The sequence below is a fragment of the Artemia sp. Qi Xiang Cuo genome, chromosome 9 (genome assembly GCF_049724085.1).
Source record: "Artemia sp. Qi Xiang Cuo chromosome 9, ASM4972408v1, whole genome shotgun sequence".
Taxonomy (NCBI): Eukaryota; Metazoa; Arthropoda; class Branchiopoda; order Anostraca; family Artemiidae; genus Artemia; species Artemia sp. Qi Xiang Cuo.
In genome coordinates this window covers 29,938,840-29,960,537 of record NC_142802.1, presented here as the reverse complement: position 1 = coordinate 29,960,537, position 21,698 = coordinate 29,938,840, and the positions used below count along the sequence as shown (strand labels likewise).

Sequence of the window (21,698 nt, the reverse complement as noted above, 5' to 3'; positions counted from 1 at the left end):
TATTAGTACATGATACATGATCTTGCCCTTAGGATAAAGATTTATGTCTGATAGCGCGCATAAGGTTTGTAGTATCGAATCTCTTTCGTTTTTGTTTTTTTCCAACTGTTAGTTTTTTGTCTAAAAGGATTATTGGAATTATTGCATTTTAATTCTTATTTTTTATAATTTACGTTTTAAGGTTTTTTTTTTGTTATAGAAATTCATTATAAGCATTAATTTATATATATACAAGGTAATTCTGCTAATGAAATAAAATTAAATATTTTTTAGAAAAAAATTTTAATTTTTAAACATAAAAAGCTATGCCCCTGAGAAAATTTACCTTATTTTTGAAAATGGTGATATAAACAAAAAAAATTATGTATAAACTGACACATTATGAATGAGCTTCTATATCCGAACTCTTTGGCAAAAATGGAAGGGGGTTAGGCTCAAATTCTTTAGTAGCCTGAGATGATGCATTATATAAGGCAGCCCACTAACTTTTCAAGTTCCTTCCAGCTGACATGGAGCTAACACTGGAGTGAGAGGACCCTGTCATTAAAAGATTCGCGGCCATTGGTTAGTCCAGGTCGTGTGTAGTTCTAGCAGCAAATTTGATAACTGATCGTCTTACAGTTGGCATTAATATACCTTCCCTATACATTGCAGTCTTTTAAAAAGGGGGGGTATTGCATGTGTCCACTTCCTTGAAAAAAAAATGCATTTTGGGTTTGGAAAATAATTCAGTTTATGTTAGGCATTTAAAGTAGTGTAAAACCTTTTTTTTCAATAGTGCTAAGCACTTTTTCAAAAACCCCAATAAAAAGGTAAAGTTTTCTTGATAAAAAAATCACTCCATAAATGAAGACGAGCATGGTATTATTTTTAATACCATACCTAAAAAAAAAAAAAAAGCCGCCGATCGTTTACGAAAAACGTATAAAATAGTATTTTGGTAACATCAAAAGAAAAAAATACTTAACATAAAAAAATAACCAGTTTTTAATGTTTATTTAAATAATTTTTTCCTTAACTTAATGACATGACAATTTCTCTTTTTATTATAATAATGAGAAAATTTTTACTCACCAGAAATTGCTTTGAATTATCCATTTTCTATGTAAATTCTTACAAAAAATGTCAATTATGTTATGTTCAATAAACTACCTAAAACTGTCGAGGAATCTAATTTGAAACTTGAATATATACAAAAAATAATTGGCATCTAAAAAGATACACCGGTTTTTCCGACACGGATTTAACCTAAAAAAAAACTTGTATATCATGAAATAGAAATTCAGTTAATTGTGTCAGAAAAAAAACTTGAACCAGAATAGATTATAATAGATGCCTGGCCCGTGGTAAGGCATATTACGCAATCACTGGTCGTGGTACTAGATAGCTTACTATGACCCTGGTAAGGCATATTACGCAATCACTGGCCGGAGTGCATTCTAGCATACTACTAATGGGCAAATTTTATAACGATTTTGGGGGAAATTGGCAGGGGGGCTAGTTGCCCTCCGATCTTTTTGGTCATTCCAATCTTTTTGGGTACTACAACATTTAATTTCCTTTCAAATGAGTCTGCTTCGCTGTTCCAGAACCATTGGTTCGATATCATCACCCCTGGAAAATAAAACAATTAAATATAGGCTACATCTTTGAGCTTTCTTCTGGGAAAAAATACCAAATTGCACATTTCTTCAGATTGGAGCTTGAAACCGCTACAGAAGGGTTAACTGATACGCTGAATCCGATTATGGGATTTTCATTAATATTCTTTGACTTTTAGGGGGTAATCGATAGCTTCGATGGGTTTTTCCTCGGCAGATGCCTGTTAGAAGAGTGTTACTATGCTTCAGAAATTGGATCTCTTTCCAATCTATCTATTTGCCAATTTTGTCCACGACTTTTCTAAACCAGGTGGCTTAATTTGGCATCGATGTTTACCAATAAATATTTCACTTAAACAAAGAAGTTTGCCAATAAGATCTTTTTATAGCAACTGAAGGTAAAATCCCACTAATTAAAGTATTAAGAGGTATCTTAAATCTTCCATTTGTCTCTCTTTTGGATGATGTACACAAATAGGGAACTTATCCGGAGAAATTCCTTGAATTTCGTCACGTTTTACAACTTCAATCTTTCACGGTTAACATGACTTTGTTGTATGTCTGTTGCTATCATTATTATCTTTCAGTTTGTTGATTATATGTAAATTTGGAGATAGAATATTCACTTACCATCTAAGTTTTAAACGATCGTTATGTTTTCCTCGATCTTTTCTTCTCACTTCAGAGACCTATAGCAGTGAAGAACTTCTCTTTGCGCTTATAAGCTGCGATTAAAGATGTACATTATTTTTACTTATAGATTGATTGACTTCTACTTGTACGGCAGGATTAGCGCAAAGAGAATGTATGTGCTTTAGGCAGAGTAAGGCCCGAGACACACTTGGCGCTTTTTATCGAGCGTTTCTTAGAGGTGTATAGGATAGTATTGCGACCTATACATTGAGCGTAAAAGAAAATCGGTAAAACAAACGACGACGGCAGCATGCAGTCTCTAATTGTCACTACGGTACTGGTGCGTTATATGGGCCTTTACAAGGAAACCAGTCACGAAAAACCCGCCAAGCTGGTTATTCCTCAATTGTGGTCTCTTGAAATGGAATGCAAAGGGCAGTTTCCATTACGTTTATGATAACTGTTGCTTTTTGGGGTTTAGGGGGGGGGGGAGGTACCTACGCTAGGTTACATACTTAATATATGCTATGCTTTACCCCCCCCCCCTCCTAATGTGCAAATATATAGCCCAAATGTTTTTTTTTATAAAATATTATATATTTATCCTATTTTATTCCATTAGCATTAACCAAACTTGACTTTTAGAAAGGCCCAAATAATGCACCAGTTTTGTCACTACTATAAACGATTTTTTTAATTTCACACCTTCGCCGAAATGGTGGTCTATGGAACTGAATGGCAGCGTACACCACTAGTTTTTTTTTTTTTTTTTTTTTTTTTTTTTTTTTTTTTTTTTTTTTTTTACCGTCGATGAGAGTGTATTTTCAGGATGTATATAAGGGCCGTATCTAGGATTTTTGTTCGGGGAGGGCTATTTTTTTCGAGGGCGGAGGGCGGGGGCAAAAACTTAATCCATTTATTTTCCTGGGAAGGGAGAGGGCAATTGCAAAAAAAGAAATATGGCAGATAATTTGATTAGGAAGTCCCCAGAAATTCAAGGAAGTGTGAAGTGTCAGGTGGTTTGGTCCAAATTAGCCCCTGCCTCCGATCCTAACGAATCAAAGCCCATTTATCATAAACGAAAAAAAATGAGTGTTAATCCAATATATATGCACGAAACTAAATACTATATAAAAAAAATGGAGGTTTCGTAAGGGCTTCAAATCCTTTAAGTTAGATTTACTCTATCCAGGGCACTGTATATAAATAGTATAACAGTAAGATCACGGCTTAGTGATTTTTGACTACTACATGCTCGGCGCCTACCACAGTTTATATAATTAGCAGTATGATCTTTCCCTATCTCACCCATTATAAAAACCCGGACCGAGGCGCGAGTGCTCCTGAGGACCTATAAACATAAGCGGCATTAGATGTTTTCACGGGTAGACAAAGAATAATCACCTACGGAACAAGTACTGACAAAACCACTTGGCCGGCTCAACCAATAAGTGGACAATAAGTGCACTAATAAGTGGGAGGAGCTTTTTGTTCGCACCGAGAATGAAGAGCCAGAAATCATCTGCGGTAAACTTACTGGATAATTATATAAACTGTGGCGCCTACAAACAGTACCTCCCATTTAATCTGCCATCAGCGGTCCAGTGTATTACCCTGGAACGCGGTTTTTCGCAGAAACTCTCAAAACGTCTTAGAAACCAACTCGAGACTCCAAAACCTACTTGTAATTCCTAAAAACATCTAATAATATCATTGCACTACTAATTACCGATTTTTATATATGTATTTTTATAAATGATTTAATAAATTGATTTAGAATTAGATTCTTTAAAATTTAGTGTTATAAAGGTGAAGCCAAGTTTTGCGTTCAAGAGAAATCTGACTTGTCTACCCGTGAAAAATTGAATGTCGCTTATGTTTATAATTGTTTAAATCTTCTCCGGAGCACTTGCATATCGGTCCGGCTTTGTATAATGGTTGAGATAGGGAATGATCATACTGTGTTATATTTATATACAGTGATCCAGATCGTCCAGACTTAATTAGAAAGCTTCAGATCCATTACAAATCCAAGACTACAATGATAGATTTTAAGTTTGTTATTTTACTTTTGCCGTGGATAGCACAGTATAAAGATATAGCAGTAAGTTTACCGAAGATAATTTCTGGTTCTTCATTCTCGGTGCGAACAAACAGCTCCTCCCACTTATTCTTGCTTTAGCGCGTACAAACAGCTCCTCTCATTAGATCTGCCATCAGCGGTCCAATGACCCTGGAACACGTATTTTGGCAGAAACTTGCTCAAAATGCCTTTGAAACCAACTTGAGACTTCGAAACCTACTTTTAATTCCTAAAAACATCTAATGATAACAATGCACTACTAATTACCGATTTTATATATGTATTGGAATAAATCAATTTAAAATTGTTTTCTTCAAAATTTAGTGTTTCTTCAAAATTTATATACTGTGGATGAAACTTAGCGCAAAGAGCGGGGTTTAGCGGTTCGGTGAGCCTCCGCTTATTTCGAACAGGCCTGATCATATCATGATGCTAAAGAAAATATGTTTCAGACGAAAGTAAACAACAACATTAAAACCTCAAACAAAGAGGAATAATTCTTTTTATAAGGGCAATGTTTTAAGAGTGGAAAGAGGTGAACAATGTGATAAAAAGTTTAAACTTTTCATCTCAATGACTAGATAATGGAAGGGCTTATCTATTTGTCTTAGCTTTTGCCAAAACAATATTTTCTTGTGGACTTCTAGTTCACGAGTTTTTTTTTTTTAATGAACAAGATAGTCGAATAAACGATTTCTTATGGAGGGAACGGTTTCAAGGAGACACCCCCTCCTCCATCTCCTGGATACGGCCTGCTTGGGAAATTTGGAACCACAGAAGTCTATGAAAATATCTTCGGGTTACTTGGTGTAAGGAGTTCTTTTTCATATTCATTTTATTCCAATAAAATAGATACTTTATTTCATATATTTGAAATCAGTATTCAGGAGTTTCAACGGCCTTCAACTTATTGGCAAAGGGTTCATTGAACAAGAAAGGTTAGTGACCCTTGTTCTAAAAAAAACCTTATCTAAACCATCAATCGACACTGATAAGGTTCTATATAAGTATTTGTAATTATAATTATTTTTTACATAACTAAATTATTGGTTTGCCAACTTAAAAATACGACACTCTTGGTTGCTCGGCTCATCATGCCTTTCATTTACTATCTATCCACCACAGTATATAAATTATAGGCAGTATGATCTTTCCCTATCTCACCTATTATAAAAACCCGGACCGAGGTACGAGTACTCCAGAGAACGTAGAAACATAAGCGACATTAGATCTTTTCACGGGTAGAGAAGTCAGATTTCTCTTGAACGCCAAATTTGGCTTCATCGTTGTAACACTAAATTTTTAAGAAACTAATTTTAAATTAATTTATTCCATTACATATATGAAAATTGGTAATTAGTAGTGCAATGTTATTATTAGATGTTTTTAGGAATTAAAAGTAGGTTTCGGAGTCTCAAGTTGCTTTCAAAGGCATTTTGAGAAAGTTTCTGCCAAAATACGTGTTCCAGGGTAACTGGACCGCTGATGGCACATCAAATGAGAGGAGCTGTTTGTACGCGCTAATGCAAGAAGAAGTGGGAGGAGCTGTTTGTTCGCACCGAGAATGAAGAGCCAGAAATTATCTGCGGTAAACTTACTACTATATCTTTATACTGTGGTTTCATCCAAGTATAGCAATGTTTCAGAAATAAAATCTCTTTTCCCTTTGTTTTCAACCCTGCTCTTGGCGCTAAAGTTTTATGTGTGTACAGCAATGCTTCGGAAATAACGCATCTTTCCCGTTATTTTGCTTTATAGGGTAAAACGAGGTGTTTTTTTTTTTTATTTAAAAGGAGCTGTTGACCCCTTCAAACCCTCGCTCTTTACACACTTAATTAATTTTTTTTATCACAATGCGATATTTGAAAATGTACAACACGCTCCTGCATATAAGGGAGGGTCAAGATTTAATTACCCCGTCGCATTTATCTGTGTGACCTCTTGCAAAAAGATTGATGGTTTGAATAAAGCACACTTTTTTAGGTTTAGTTACCCTATTTCGCAAAAAAATCCGCTGACATCTTTCTTAATAACTGGTGCTCAACTTTTATGTTTGTGGACACACAAGGCACCGTACAGCAGTATGTCCCTTGAAAATGGGATGCGAAAGAACTTTGGTCATCAGCAAAATTCATGGAAACACGGCCATGGGGGGACTGTCTCCTTAACCTCAGCTCCTACTTTCAGATAGGCCTTTTTAACGGGTGGTGACAGAGGCTATTTGCATGGTTTATTTATTATGTATTTAGTAATCCCTAATCAGGCATTATGACTTACTGATACCTTCTCCGCATCTGTTCAAACCTCTGTAGGTAAATTCTGATTCTTGGAGCTGAGGTTTAGGCAGTGGCAGCCCCAATCGCAGATTCCTGAATATTACAAACTTTAAAAAGCAGTGGTCCTGGGAAACATCCTCTTTTAAAGAAATTTTGTATAAAGTTTTATTGAGAAGAGTCTTTAGAATAGACATGCTGCTTTGCGGCCTTGACGCTTTTTTCTTATTAATTTTGTAAGATAGTTGTGTATGTAAAAGACACTTCTATGACAGTCCTGTGGCCAGCGCTTGGTAATACTGGAGTTTTAGCTCAGCGGTAGCAAGCCTACGTAGAGACCGGAATTTGAATCCGGTGGCGAGATCATATGAAAGCCTCTCCTGTGACCCTAATAATCTAAACAAGAAGAAGGTTTTGTGACACTTTTGAATATATAAGGCGATGCACTCATAAAAATTATTGTTTTATAATTTGCTAGCATTCCATAGAAGCGACAGAACATTTCCAATGAAGTGACAATAATTGAAGTTTGTAACCGAAACACTTTTATTTTCCTTTAACTTTGTGAAATCAGCAAAGGTTGTTGTTATTCGGAACCACTGACTTTGTAATTATGTTGCTGAAAATTAAAGCATGAAAATCTGATTTATTTAGATGAAAATAAATGGTGACGCAAAACTTTGTGGGTGATCTTGTTTCATGCTTAAGTTCCACTGAATAGAAGAAAGGCAACTATTTAATTGGCTCTTAGGGCTCTTCGAGCGAATATCAGCTTTTTTTACCTCTGAGATTAATAGTGATCACGCTTCCTAAAAAAAATTTGTTGTGTTTTTAATCATTTTATATATTGCTATTCAGTCAAAACTGTACTTCTCAATTCTTTTTTCTCCATAGTATGCACTGTATAAAGATAATTAACAGTAAGTTCAGCGCAGACGTTTTGTGGCCAGTGTTTCCACTTATCTTTTGAAAAAATCTGTAAAATCTTGACAATTTTTTGGAGAAAATCGGGATGTGCCTCTCAGGATTCGGAAGAAAATCGGGAGATGGATCTCAGGATTTGGTAGAATTTTCAGTTTTTTGTATTTTGTATTGAGTTTTTGGAGGTGTTCGAGCGATTTGAGTATAAAGTACCACATTCTAAATTTGGAGTGCAGATTTACTGGAGCCAGCTGCAATTCCGGAAAGAAAATTCATCGATCAACATTGTCAAACATGACAAAAGGAAGCAGCTAGAAACTTGAAATGTATTTAATTTTGAAACTAAGCGCAGTTATATCTCATTCAGACTCTAAAGCTGTTTAATTAAGACATTTTTCTTCATCGACCCCTATTTTTTGTCGCCCTTTCAGATTCCAGACGACAGGCCACTAAGTTCAGGACGGGGACAGAAAATCTGGACGAATTACGGACACCAGGCCTTTGACTATTGTGTATGAGTTAAGTGGATATTTTTTTTTACCACCATCTCCAGAGGTATTCACAAATGGTAAAGAGAAAACGCAAAGTCGCAGCTCATTAGTATTGATATAACTGAAAAAAAGTGTAATTCATAATATGTGTCTATCGCATGGTTTTTTATGTGAGCAGTCTTCTCTGATCATGCAGTAACTCAGCTGTGCTGGCATACGCTACTACTCCTTTTAGCCTCTTTCTGAGGGGCTGGTCTACCGTCAGTGGCTCTGCTGTAACTCCGTCTTGTTTCATTTCCAGTTTCGTCTGAATTGTGGAAGCCAAAGTTACTGTTGCCAAATGATTCCTACTGTCTGTTTTTACTTCTTGAGTAAGCTGAATAGTCTTTCTGAAGCTACGTTCGAAAATGGCAAGGGAAAATAAGTATTGTACAAACTTTGCTAAGTTTGATTTCAACGATGGTCCCTCGCACTCAAAGCCGATTTTCAGTAATCCACGGTTGTCAGAGTCACTGTTTCATCATCATTGGCACTATCAGAATGTTACCGCCATTCTTTGGCAGTGGCACTTCTCGACCACTAATTGCACTCGTTTTCATCCTTTCTTCACAATTTTATGTTTTATAATACACTGACAGGCCCTGGCGGACTATGTTTGTCATTTTCTGTTTACCCAATCTTACTTTATCAGTAACATTATTATGTGACATATTTTTCAGGAATGGGACTAACTTGTCAATCATCAAAAATGGTAAATTGTTTTCAAAATTCTGCAATTTTCGTCTCTGTTTCTTGTATTGGATCATTTGAAGCAAACCCCTTCAGTTCTACAGAGCAACTGCAGACAAAGTCTAATTTTTGTCATATTTCTTTAAATTTGTAGTAACTTTGGATCGTTTTCAACCTACTGAATCAGCTGGACCCACATAGTGCTAGTTCCCGTCTTCTTGGTGCAAGCCAACACTTATGGTTAGTTTATGAATTGAAAATAATTAGTTAATTACAAACCTTGAAGGTGTTTAAATTATCAAAAACAGAAAATCAATGCAACCACTGCGGAATGAATAATGGGTGATGTTTTTATATATGCGATTAAAGTCAAATCACGCTGCCTTAATTGACTGGGAGGTTAGGGAAAGTCCCTAAAAGACCACAGACAACAGCCAGGTAAAAAAAAAAGAATGACCACAAAATAAAATTTTCTGGGGATTAAGTTTTCTGAAGATTTTCGGGAGATTCGGTATCTTCTTTTTTTGTCGGGAGATTGATTAGAAATTCGGTAGATCTCCCGAAAAATCGGGAGAAGTGGAAACACTGTTTGTGGCTCTTAATTCTCGGTGCGTACAAATAGCTCCTCCCACACACTCTTTCATTAGCGGGTTACTAATGTTAGTATATGTCAGCGGTCCAATTACCCTGGAACACGTATTTTGGCTGAAACTTTCTCAAAATGCCTTTGAAACCAACTCGAGACTTCGAAACCTACCTATAATTCCTAAAAACATCAAATAATAACATTGCACTTCTAATTACCGATTTTCATATATGTATTGAAATATATTAATTTAAAATTAGTTTCTGTAAAATTTAGTGTTCCAACGTTGAAGCCAAGTTTCGCGTTCAAGAGAAATCTGACTTGTCTACCCGGGAAAAGATCTAAGGTCGCTTATGTTTTTACGTTCTCCGGAGCTATCGCACCTCGGTCCAGGTTTTTATAATGGGTGAGATAGGGAACGATCATACTTTCTATTATTTATATACTGTGATAGTATGCAACAAATCGGATTATGTATTATAAAAGCGTTGAAGTCATATATCTGTCTTCCACTTAAATTGTTTTTAGTGTAATGGCTTTCCTCTGACCTTGCCTGTTTAGCAGTGACGGATCTAAGTTTTTTCTTTGGGGAGTGGGTAGATGTACATTTTGCCACACCCCCCCCCCCTGTCACACCGTCAATACTGTACATATTACAATTTTCGTTTAGAGTGAAAGTTGATTGTATTTCCTGGAAAAATAAGGATATTTATTGTCTATCAAGTATATAATATTTATTAAAGTGCTGGCTTTATCAACTCCCAGTTTATTTCCACTACCATGATACATAGGATTATTTATTTAAAAGAACTTTACTCTCTCAGATATAGCCTAAGGCGTAAGCTTATCTAAATGGTAGTGGGTTAGGTTAATAGAAAGTGAATTGTAACGTTTATGAAGTATATAATATTTGCATAGAACAATTTTGACATAAAACACAACAATGTACTTTCTATATAATCAGAATTATCAAAATCGGAAACGCACTTTTCTTTTTCATGTTCCTTTCAGGAATGAATTAGCATACAAAGACTTTATTTTGAATGCCGTATTTATATTTGTTTTAAAGTACCATTTTTCTAAATTTCCTTTCAGCAAATCTGATCTCTTTTTTTTCTTTTTTTTTATCTCCGAAGTGCAATAACAAATTTTGTACATTTGTAAACCAAGGGTGGTTTTCAAAACGATTACAGTCTTATATTTGTACTAGCATTGTATTTTATGTTGCCTTTTTGACAAATTGACCAATTTGCCTTAAAATTTTGATCTTACTTTCAATACACAAATTTAAGAGTCAGGTTAAGCCTCGACACAAATGACGCAGCAAGATTTATAAGGCGTCTGTGTCTTAAGAAGCTTGTCAACAAGTTACATAGAACATATCCCACCTTGTCTTAATTCATGTATAAGATGATTTGAAGATTCCATAGTCGTACACGGCTCTTCTTAGCATTCTTATGACCTCTTTTTTCCTTATTATTTTTTGTTATTGTCTCTCCTTTTCTTACAAGACAATCGGAAAAGAAATCGCCTGTAAACATCAATTGCTTCAAATCTAAGAGAAATAGAAAGATGTTGCACTTAAGTAATATTAGTGATGTTTGCCATATTCACGTTAATGCCCAGAAATGAAGGATCCTTATTACCGTTATCCATCAATTAAGACAAGTCACTACACCAATTTGGGTGGGCTTTTAGCTGTTAAAAAGCTTCTATTCGGCTGATTCATTGGCATTGAGTCGTTATAGCATTAAATACAAACTAAACCAAAAAAATAGGTAGTTATGATTATGCTAGCGTTGCCTGGGAACAATTAATGTTAATTTCTCTAGCTTACCACTTTTATTTCAAAAATTGTCTCAACATGGAACAATAACGTAAGTATGACTTTTATTGCAAATGAACAAACACTAAATGAAATAAAAGTGTTATTTTGACACGTGTGCTGGAATCTATTCCACCAAATGGGGGTGTGTCGAAACCCCCTAAATCAGACGGATTATAGTAGAACACGGGTAATCATACAGAGGCAACCAATCGGGTGGTAGATTATGAAAAATGTGTTATTTTTTTTGCATTGTCATTAGGAAAAAACAGCCCCGCCCTAGATTCGGAAAAATATCCTTTTGGGTCTTCATTTAAAAAAAGCAGACAAAATCTTTGCCTTCCTACATTTTCGTGAATTGGTGCCCCTTGGTAACTCTTAAATTATTAGCAACGGGACTTACCTAGGTTTACCCTCTTAGCAGGGCAACAGACAACCGTCGAAGCCCCACCCACGCACATTACATTCCTCTTATCATAAAATTGCATAAACAAATACTAAACAAAACAGTAGGGAAAGGCCATAGGCTACTAAAAACCTGTAATAATCCTTTACAAAACAATCGGATGTTACAATTTAATTAATTTCAAACGTCGAATTAGTTCTCTATTCAACAATTTGTTTTATAATTTTACTCTTTGGCTTTTTACGCCAAACCCAGGCGTGCCGCCTGGAGGGCTTGTCCAAACAAAACACATTGAGTAAGTTTACCTACTGAATGTTTGCTAGGTTTTAATTGCAAATCTGAGGAATTTGAACGTCATAAATAATTTCTTGAACAATAGGAATAAATACCCTTAAAGTGGCAAAAGAAAAAGCAAAAGACGTAAAAAAATTAATGTCAAATAACTTACTTGACTTAATTCTCCTGGCAACTTGACGCCAGCGTTGAGAGAGCAGACACCATCCTCTTCTAGGACACCTGTCTTAAGCAACCGCTGATGTATCTTCAAATCTAATTCCTGCCTTGCTTAGGAACTGTTGTAGATTATAGGACTATCTCATTCTTGGACAACGACCTGGTCGTTTCCAACCAACGGCCACGGGGTCAGCATTGTAGGAGAGAGGACAGGGGGTTTCTTTCGACATTTGAGGAGATGGTCATACCGTCTCAGCCCACGTTGCGCTGCTTGCAGGTAAAATTAAATCTGCTTCGGACGGGTCAAGAGGTTGGCGTTGCTGACAAAATCATACCAGCAAAGTGCCTCTAGCTTTCGAAGTCGATTTGTTTAAGCCATATATAGCTTCTTGAAAGTCGCTAGGGGTGTTGGCAAAGTTTCTGTACTGTATAGTAGGACTGAGCCTACAGATGCATAGAGTATCCGCATCTTTGTTATGCGGCTGGCAACGGGGCTGCGTTAGATTTGTCGAGTCTCCTTTGGACGGAAGATACCTTGACGATTCTTGCGTTGACTTCACTCTCGGCAGAACCATCGCTTGACAGAATTGAGCTCTTGGTACGGGAAGTTGTTCACGGCTGCATGAAGTGGTGGTTGAGATGATTATAAATCAATAAAATTGATTTTTTTTTCCTCCAGCTGACATCGAGTCCAACTTCACTAGCTTCTTCTTTCAAGATTGTCGGAGCTGCAACAAGCTCTTTGAGGGTGTTTGTCATTAGTGCCAAGTTTTCAGCGATCACCAAACTTCCGGTCGAAGTTCAGCCAGGTAGTCGTTCTCGTTCTCACGTACTCAGTGGTGCAATTAAATATTTCTTGAGTTGCGGTGTATTCTTGCCGAATTCCTGTACGAATGTAGAATGGCCGGCTACGCTTCCCGTTGACTTGGACACAGCTTGTTATTTGTTTATACAGTTTCTCAAAGATTCTGCAGTACTTCAGGGTAGAATGGTTGTTCTGAGTATGAACCACAGTGACTTCCTATCCACCAAGTCAAAAGCGGCTTTCATTTCAACAAAGATTACTAACGTCTTCTATCGAAATTCCTGTGTTTTCTCTATCGCTTGCTGTAGGGTGAGTATCTGCTCGCATGCGGAACGGCCGAGCTCAAATCCTCCTTGTTTGATTCTTCGGTTTCTTCGACGTGTGCTGAAGCATCTGTCTGGAGGGTCATTATAAACAGTTTAGCAGGCATTGAAAGCAACGTTATGCCCCTGCAATTAGTGCATTGGATCCTGGATTTTTTTTTTTTGCTTCTAGAGTGGTGGAATTATTCCAGTCCGCCAATCCTTAGGAATAGTTTTGGTATGCCCACTATGCAGAACAGTGTTTGGGGCCAAAGCAGCAAGACAGAACCCACTGATTTAGGAGCTTGGCATCTATACGGTGAACACGGGCGCGCGATTCATTTTCAATCCCTTATGGGTTTACTAACTTTGCCGAGAGAAAAGGCTCTTTGTAATGACTACCCGGTGGAATCCTAGGCACAAGCGATGCAGCTCTTATCAGATCCGGGTCAGGCGATGGAACAGTGTCGGTATTGAGGAGGGTGGAGTCCTGTTTATAAGTAAACACAAAAATTCCTAAATTGTTTCCATGAACCGGATTGCTGCTTTAAAACCAAAATTAGCATTGCATCTTCTTTTTCAATTTTCTTGAACGTTTTTCTTGGTTAGTAAATCTTATTGGCATCTGAACCCTTTACGTATGTTCTGTTTTTTTTTTTTTTTTTTTTTTTTTTTTTTTTTTTTTTTTTTTTTGTGAAATATATTTTGAGTTATAAACCGCACATACAAGGCCATATAGAAGAACAGAAGTTATCTCAATTTTCCGGACAATGGGCTTGAACCAGAGTTAAGCACGGATTGATACAAATTTATATGCTGATGCACGGTATCCTATTGTTTCGTATGTTTGGTATTGCAAAAAGAAATGAATAATTTCTGTATTAATCATCAAACTAGATTTTACATTTATTTTCATGAGTTTGCATTTAATGGAAATGCACATCCAATGATAATTCACGAGCTTGTATTTATTTTCGCATTATATATATATATATATATATATATATATATATATATATATATATATATATATATATATATATATATATATATATATCGTGAATTTCGAAATTCGTGAATGTCGTCATTCATCGGTGAACGTCCGAAATACCTTTTTTCTGTTTGAGTTTAATCAGCGTATCCAGTCAACTTCGATTTAATGCAAGGTTTGGTGATGACAGGTTTGGTTAACTTTTATGTATATGAAGTGCCTCATAGTAACAAAATGTCTCTTCTTCACAAACCGTTGTTTCTTGTTATGCATTTATTTAGGTTTTACGTTTAAGATCCAATTCACACAATTAGCTAGATGCTGTCATTCCCTTGGTCACTGCTTGGTCGAAGCTGTTGTCTCTCTTAAAGCTACTCTCAATGAGATTATACTAATGCGATGATTTAGCTAACGCTAATTTGAGCCAATCAGACTTTGTGTAGAATTTTTTGATTTGCTGAAAAATTCTGATTGGCTCAAATTGGTATTAGCTAAATCTCGGTATTATTCAAATCTCACTGTGGATTAACCTACGTTGCAAATGCTTACACTTTGCAAGATTTCTCCTGAATTTTAGGATTTTTGTAGTTGGGTAGGATTTCTTTCAGTATTTTTCAGGATCCAGATTTTCTCAGATTTGTAGACTTTTTCTGAATTTATTGCTGGCCTCGGAAATAATTCAGATTTTAGTGACCAATAATAATAATATCAGAAAACAACATATCACAGTTGACATTTTTTGTTTCTGACCTGCACATCATCTTTTGGTAGAGCTTTTAAGGATTTGAAGTAAAAAAAAAAAACGTGTCCTATCAGGTTTCACCTTTATTAAATATTCAAAAGATAAATAACACTAAGTTAATACTATCAATTTTTCTGCAGTGCAAGGGAGGGGGCGAGTGCTAAAAATACTGTGGTATATCTGCGATTTGTTTGTTTTTCTTTTTTGTATGCGTTGTTGAGTATTTCATGTGTCTTTGTTGCCATGGTCCTTTGGCTTGTTTTGAAGTAAATATATATCTATCTATACAGCAGTCATGGACGTAGGCAGCATCTTGTCTAGGGGGCAGCTAATTGCGTGATGGAAGGGGGGCTGAAGTTATATCGGTAGTTCGTAAAACCTCACATCACCACTAAGTTCTATCTTACCTTTTGAAATCTTTATCCATTAATAATCACCAAAAATCATAAATCATCAATTAACTTCAGCATTAATCTTCTTGGATTATTATACTCTTATTATCTTCTTGCAGCACTATAATACGATAAACATACTATCTTACTTCCAATTTCCAGAAAACATAAAAACCATAAACGCGATTTGACACAAATCACATTACGGTTAGATAACATCTTCTTGTTCTAAGAATTCAATTCAAAAGTTCAAAAAGTTGGACGATATTAAATATCAAAATTGACGTATCTATATTTTGGACCAAAATCAATATTGAATGACGAAACGTAAGTATCGATATCGTAAACGATATTTGGAAATTTCTGTTTATTTCCAGCCTTTTCAACTATCTACCGGTGAACATCCAACAGAAAAATTCCAACATACTAGAAGTTTTCGTCAATATCTAGTGTAAATTTGAAGTTCTAAGGGGGCAGCTGCCCCCTTCCCTACACCCATGACAGTAATACTTGTGCTATTTTTTCATTCAGCTAGAAGCCCCCCCATAAACGGCACCTGGGGTAACGCCTACTTTCAAGGGCCGTTTTTTCGGCCAGCCAAAGTATTATTATAAAGGAGGCGCTAGTCCCCAAAGTCGACGCATATGCTTTCAACTTAAACCTAGACATGCATAACTGTGCATTAGATGATGGCAAAAAAAGATGGTCTTTGTCACAGTATCTTAGAGCCGATCTGTCAGTGGTTAACTAAAGCAGAAACTGTATGACCAAAAGTTGCAGAAACTTTTTGGCTGGTCATTTATGTCATTTGAGTTGCTCATATCTAATCCTTGCTAAACTGCTGTGTCAGTCTAGTCATCAAAGAATAAATTCCAACTGTCTGGATTGCTTTGCACCTACTAGGTGTTCCTTAGCTATATTTTCAAAGACTGTATTTTTTTGCTTGTAGTTTTTGAAGATCATAAGTTGTCTAGGTTCGGGTGTCTATGGTCAACGCTCTTGATAGTCCCGCAGAGAAAAATTTGCTGAAAAATTCTTAAGTGGAACAGATTGTGCAACTTCAGTCGTGATTTTAAGCTGAGCAAAGTTTGGTTGCAATGAGGGATAAGGTTTTGAAAAATGTAGTTGCAATGTAAAAGGAAATGTTGAAAACACCCCAATAAACAAAAATAATAACACAAAGTTAATATTCGCTATATATTACTACAGAAAATTGTTCAGAATCGACACGTGTCGAGTGTATGTATGTATCATCTCGCTGGAGCGATACTTAGGTTTTTCTTTTTTTTTGTTATCCTGGGGGTTTCCTTTTATTGCGATAAATCGGTTTTTAATAAACCGATAAATTCGCAGTTTTTACGGAAACTGTGAACCTTTGACTGTTTAATGAATACGACACTGTATTGCATTTTGGAAATCTACGCATAATTCTTGCTTGTGGCCCAAAAGGATGGGTTACGCTTGTCTTTGAGCTAAGGCCTACAGTATGAGAGCTAAAGTTGAGCTCTTTAGTATGTGTCAAACGGAAATATCTGAAGTTGTTCTGTGAATGTTTTCTCTCTTTGAGCCATGTTTCAGGTTTTGAGTGGGAAGCTCCATTTAAGCAGCCAATTTAGCAGGCAGCAGTTTCAAAATGATATTACTATAAAATCCAAAAGTGCTTAAGATGTGCAGCGATTCCTCGGCTCCATCACGACCATCACTAAATATTTTCTTAGGGTAATAAATAGAAACATATATATCCAAAAAGTTTTCTCACGAGTCCAAAATTTTCGCCATCTATATTTACCTGTTATTTTATTCCTTTCTGTTATTTGTTCGAGTTTGAAATTCCATTTTTTTTGTTCGGGACTGAGGTAGAGAAATAGTATGTCATGCAGCTCTTAAAATTTAATAGTTTTCTCACTGCTATAGGAATTAAAGGTTTATCTTTGCTCCTTTCCTAGAATTGAGATCAGAAAGTTGGCCCAGGGCAAGAAAATCAACTTCTGAAGAAAGAGAGATAAAATTTTAGTTTTAATGCTTATCAATACTGTTTTAAAAGCTAACGATTGTATCATCAGTTTTTGTGGGGGGGGGGGAGAGATTGTGCAAAATTTGTTCTTGAGGTTCAATATTTAGGAAATTTTATTTGGGGACGAAATCTTTTTTGTTGGTACACACTTAAAAAATAGATAATAACTGCTTAAAAAGGAGCTTCTACTGCATTCGTTGTAAAAACAAGCTGGAGGCAAACAGAGGCATGTGATCCCATCGTTTTAAAAGAAAGTTAGGCATGTTGTACCTTGTTTGAAGCAGAATCATATAAGCGTTTTCAATTCGTATGACTGAAGAGTCAAAAAGAGTTAGTTATCCATCACCATAATCCTCCCCCCCCCCTTTCTACACCCGTCCTACTTCCAAAACTCTCCGCTAATTTCTCAGCACAAAAAGTATTTTGCACCCTGTTTGAACCAGAATCGCGTAACAAATTTTAATCTGCAATACTGGACGACCAAAGTAGGCCCGGAGCCCCTCCACAACTCCCTGCCCCTCTCACCTCCAACTTTTTAACACAAGACTAGGTATGTTGAACCTCATTTAAATAAAAAAAAATATGCTATGATTGTCAATCTGTATTGTCTGAAGCTCAAAGGGGGCACTTATATTCCCTAAAAACCATCCCTTTTCTCTAGCATTTTTCTGAGGAAAGGGAAACGTATTGCACCTTGTTTGAAGTGGAATCGGACAAGGGTTTTCAATGCATATTGATCGAGGCACAAAGTGAGCTCTTAGCCCCTTTAACTTTCTATTCCCATTTCCCTGCATCTCGCAATGCCAACTTCTTAGCAGAACGGTATGCATATTGCACCATCTCTGCACCAGGATCATGCCACGGTTGTTCTAGATTGTAGACCCAGAGTGGGACATTGTCCCTTCAATACTCTTTCACCAATTCCTCCCTTCCCCAAATTTTCAGTGGGAAGACTGGCATATTGCAGCTAGTTTAATCGAAAACATTCAATAAGTTTAAATCGATATGGTTTTCGGAATATAAGTGAATCCATGACCCGTCGAACATCCCTCTCCCTCTCATTGCCAACTTTTTAGCTGAAGAGTAGGCTTGTTGCGCCCTGTATGAAACAGATGCATACAAAACTTTCAACCTATACGATAGATGGGACTAAGCGGGTCCTTGATTCCTCCAAAACCACCTCTCATCGCCAAGGTTACGGCAGAAAGAAAGCAGGTATTTTTCCACTGATCTGTTTGAAATATGTGGGGCAAGTACCCTGGACCAATGGGGAATAAGCAAGAGGGTTCTTGAAGCGTATTCCCTTTCTCTTACCTTGAATCTGCTTGCAACTTATGTGACAAGTAATTTTGATTCAAGGGGACAGCCAATGCATTTTCAGAGGCATCCGCTCTTGAGCGACCTACTACCTGCCGAGAAATGTTAGTTTGTATAAAATTTGGTGGAAGGGTACCTGCAGCCAACGAGATGTTAGTCAAGAAATTTAAACTGCTTAACTTTACAGCCCAGACATTTGCAGGGTTCAAAGTTTTTTGTTCGGGGATTTCTTCTCTAACGCAAAGAGTGACTTTTAATCAAGAATCGTAACGCTTGTTTATCCTCAAGGACAAAGGGTTACATACTTTATATGATGGTATACATTTCATTCGTTTTCAGTACATTTTGGGGCAAGGAAAGGGGTCTTCGTGCAAGGGGTGTCGCAAAATAATAGTGCAATGCGATGAAGTAGTTCTGCAATGGTTATTAAAGTGTTTATCTAGCTATGATTTGGTATATAAACATGGAATCTAGTTGTTTTTACCATCAGTTATATAGGAAACATTTAATAGTTGTTGTTTTTGGAAGAAAATAAATTAGCATCAACTTGTACACGGTAGCTGGTGTATATAATTAGTTTTAAAACTAACAGCATTGATGGAGTGCCAGGAAATAGAGAATAAGGTTGGTTTTAAAGCACGGTATTTTGTGACCGTTTTTAATGAACGTGTCATTTTTTTTCGTTTTTCTTTTTAGAAGAAAATTTTTTTTTTAGGATGTGCCTCTTTTTTTTTAGGAGTGAGAAAGTGCATAGTTTAATCGATGGTGAGAAACAAGATCAGAGTATTGTTCCCGCCAACTGTTGTTGGCCAAACTGAGCTCAGCACTAGGTTTTGGTTCACCTAAATTATCGATATAATTTCTGAGCTAGTGGCTCAGAAACCCCAAACGGAGCACCAATGATAGGTCATACAAAACTTCGCACAAGCGATAATAGAACACGTGTTTTGTGTTTGCTAAGATATTTTATCAGGAAAAAAAGTGTTAATGAAAACCGATTTAGCCCTCTTATCAGTAACATTTATATAATAATATAGATCTGGGAACACTACAATTTCCACTTTTGAGTCTTCTTGAATCCTCATACTACCGCTCAAGCGAGTATAGCAACAACGGCCTGCATCGTAGGCTTATTTTGCCTTAATGCTCCATCCAAATAATTGGGATAACGTATTAATAGAATTTTTTTCTTGTAGCTGGTACGGGAAACCCTTCCCCAGATGGGGCATATAAGCCATCGTTTCTGACTGACCAAGAATTGAAGCATTTAATATTAGAAGCTGCCGATGGATTCTTATTTGTTGCTGCTTGTGATAGTGGTCGTGTCATATATGTTTCAGACAGTGTAACTCCAGTACTGAATCATACGCAGGTAAGATTTGTTTTTTTCTTCTTTTTAATCTAGTCCATTTCGCTAAAGCCTAAACCAGCCGATAAAAAAAAAAAAAAAAAAAAAAAAAAAAAAAAAAAAAAAAAAAAAAAAAACTTGTGTCATCCTGGCCGAATTTAAGGGAACTACACGACAAAGAAAATTGAATGGGCTTGCTTGAAATTGTTCTTTCGTTTTTGTTTGATTCAGGACACAAGAATAACATGACAGGCAAGAAAAAAAAAAGACAGAAAAAAAAAAACGCCGAGGAACATTAGTGTTGCAAAGAATAAATTTATAATCCAATTTTTCATGGGATAATGTCTGGCGAACCAATATAATTAATTTTAATAGAGGAGGATGATTAAAAACGTGGTCGGCGTCAGAAAAAGAACTCCAAAAGATAGAGGAACTCTTCTATTACGACTTTATCAACAACGCCAGCCTCCTGACCCATACGATGCAGATTCCATTTTCCCTGCAAGTCGCGTAGTGTACGCTCAAAAGCTACGGCTATCTTCTCTGAATACTAGAACAAACCCCTATCGTGTCACCTATGATTTCAACCCTGTGGCCGCCGCGTGGAAACAGCCGCATGATCGTGCAAGAATTACATGGTCTGATAGCCTACATCAACTCCTAAGCAAGCCATGAATGAGACCTTAAAATGTATCTGGGACTCTCGAAGACCAGATGTCCAGGAGGAGGATGGTGTCTGCTCTCTTGGCTCTACGCCAAGTCGACAGATGAATTAATCACAAAAGACTTCAAAGGCTTAAAAAAAACAAAAACTTTCGAATTCTTGGAGGGCTGACTTACTAATTAGTTGATATGCGAATGAGAATTATTTTTGACAAAAAAAATACAAGTTTTCATTCAAATCTGCACATTGCCAGCCATATATTTAATTAGTTTTCTGGTTACTTGATACTCTTTAACAAACATTCATTATTGCAAGTTTAATTATTTGCTGTTCAAAATTCGCCAAAATTATGCTTCTGGTACTTTGCTAGTTATAGATGCTAGCTATCGACATTGGATATCACTGGTAATTTTTTTTTTTTTTTTTTTTTTTTTTTTTTACCATTCTAGTTAAATTATGTTAGAACTGAACGCAAAACTAAATCTCTAAGAAAATTTGATCATATTTTTTACGTATCCCGTAATTAACGGTGAGTAAAATTTCGTTAAAACTTCTAGGAATTTATTTTAGCAGTAATATTTTATTTTTTAACACACAAAAAAAAAAATTAATCGGTAGCGCTCCAAAAGCTCCGCTTGCGAGTATGTACTATTAAAAAAAATATAGAACGAATGTAAGGCACAAGGACTTGGAGGTTGAAAACGTTTACAAATACAAACAACAAGTAGATGCAACGGGGAATTTTTTCTTTAGACTGTGGTACCCTAACCCTAAAATCTTTTTAAAACAGTCCTAGCATCCTTGCCTCATGGTAGTACAACCAGGACCTGCACAACCAGTGAGGTGAAAAAAGGTAATTCATTCGAGTTAAATAAAAATAATTAAAAACACGGTTTCAATGCTAATCTTGCCTTTATGGCAGCTAGCCTCAAAAAGTCTTTCGGTAACAGTTTCGGTGGCATTGTCTACTGGCTTCTAATATATTTTGTTAAATGATGTTTAATTAAATTTATGTATAAAGTATTTAGTGACTACTCCCCCAAATCCCTTTTGTTATTTACATTTTTATTTATTTTGAGGAATGTCAATCGCTTCTCGAACAACCTCTTACAGAAGTATTTT

At 36.2% G+C, this 21,698-nt stretch overlaps 1 protein-coding gene across 5 annotated transcripts in view; it reads left to right on the top strand.

Moving 5' to 3' along the window:
• Positions 1-21,698, top strand: part of LOC148948546 (aryl hydrocarbon receptor nuclear translocator homolog) — a 207,094-nt gene that overhangs the window by 117,415 nt on the left and 67,981 nt on the right. For all 5 annotated transcript variants that reach the window (XM_089094455.1, XM_089094454.1, XM_089094453.1 and 2 more), the window contains one exon: positions 19,761-19,936. In XM_089094455.1, coding sequence (XP_088950581.1) covers positions 19,761-19,936 — 176 coding nt within the window. The remainder of the gene's footprint in view (positions 1-19,760; positions 19,937-21,698) is intronic.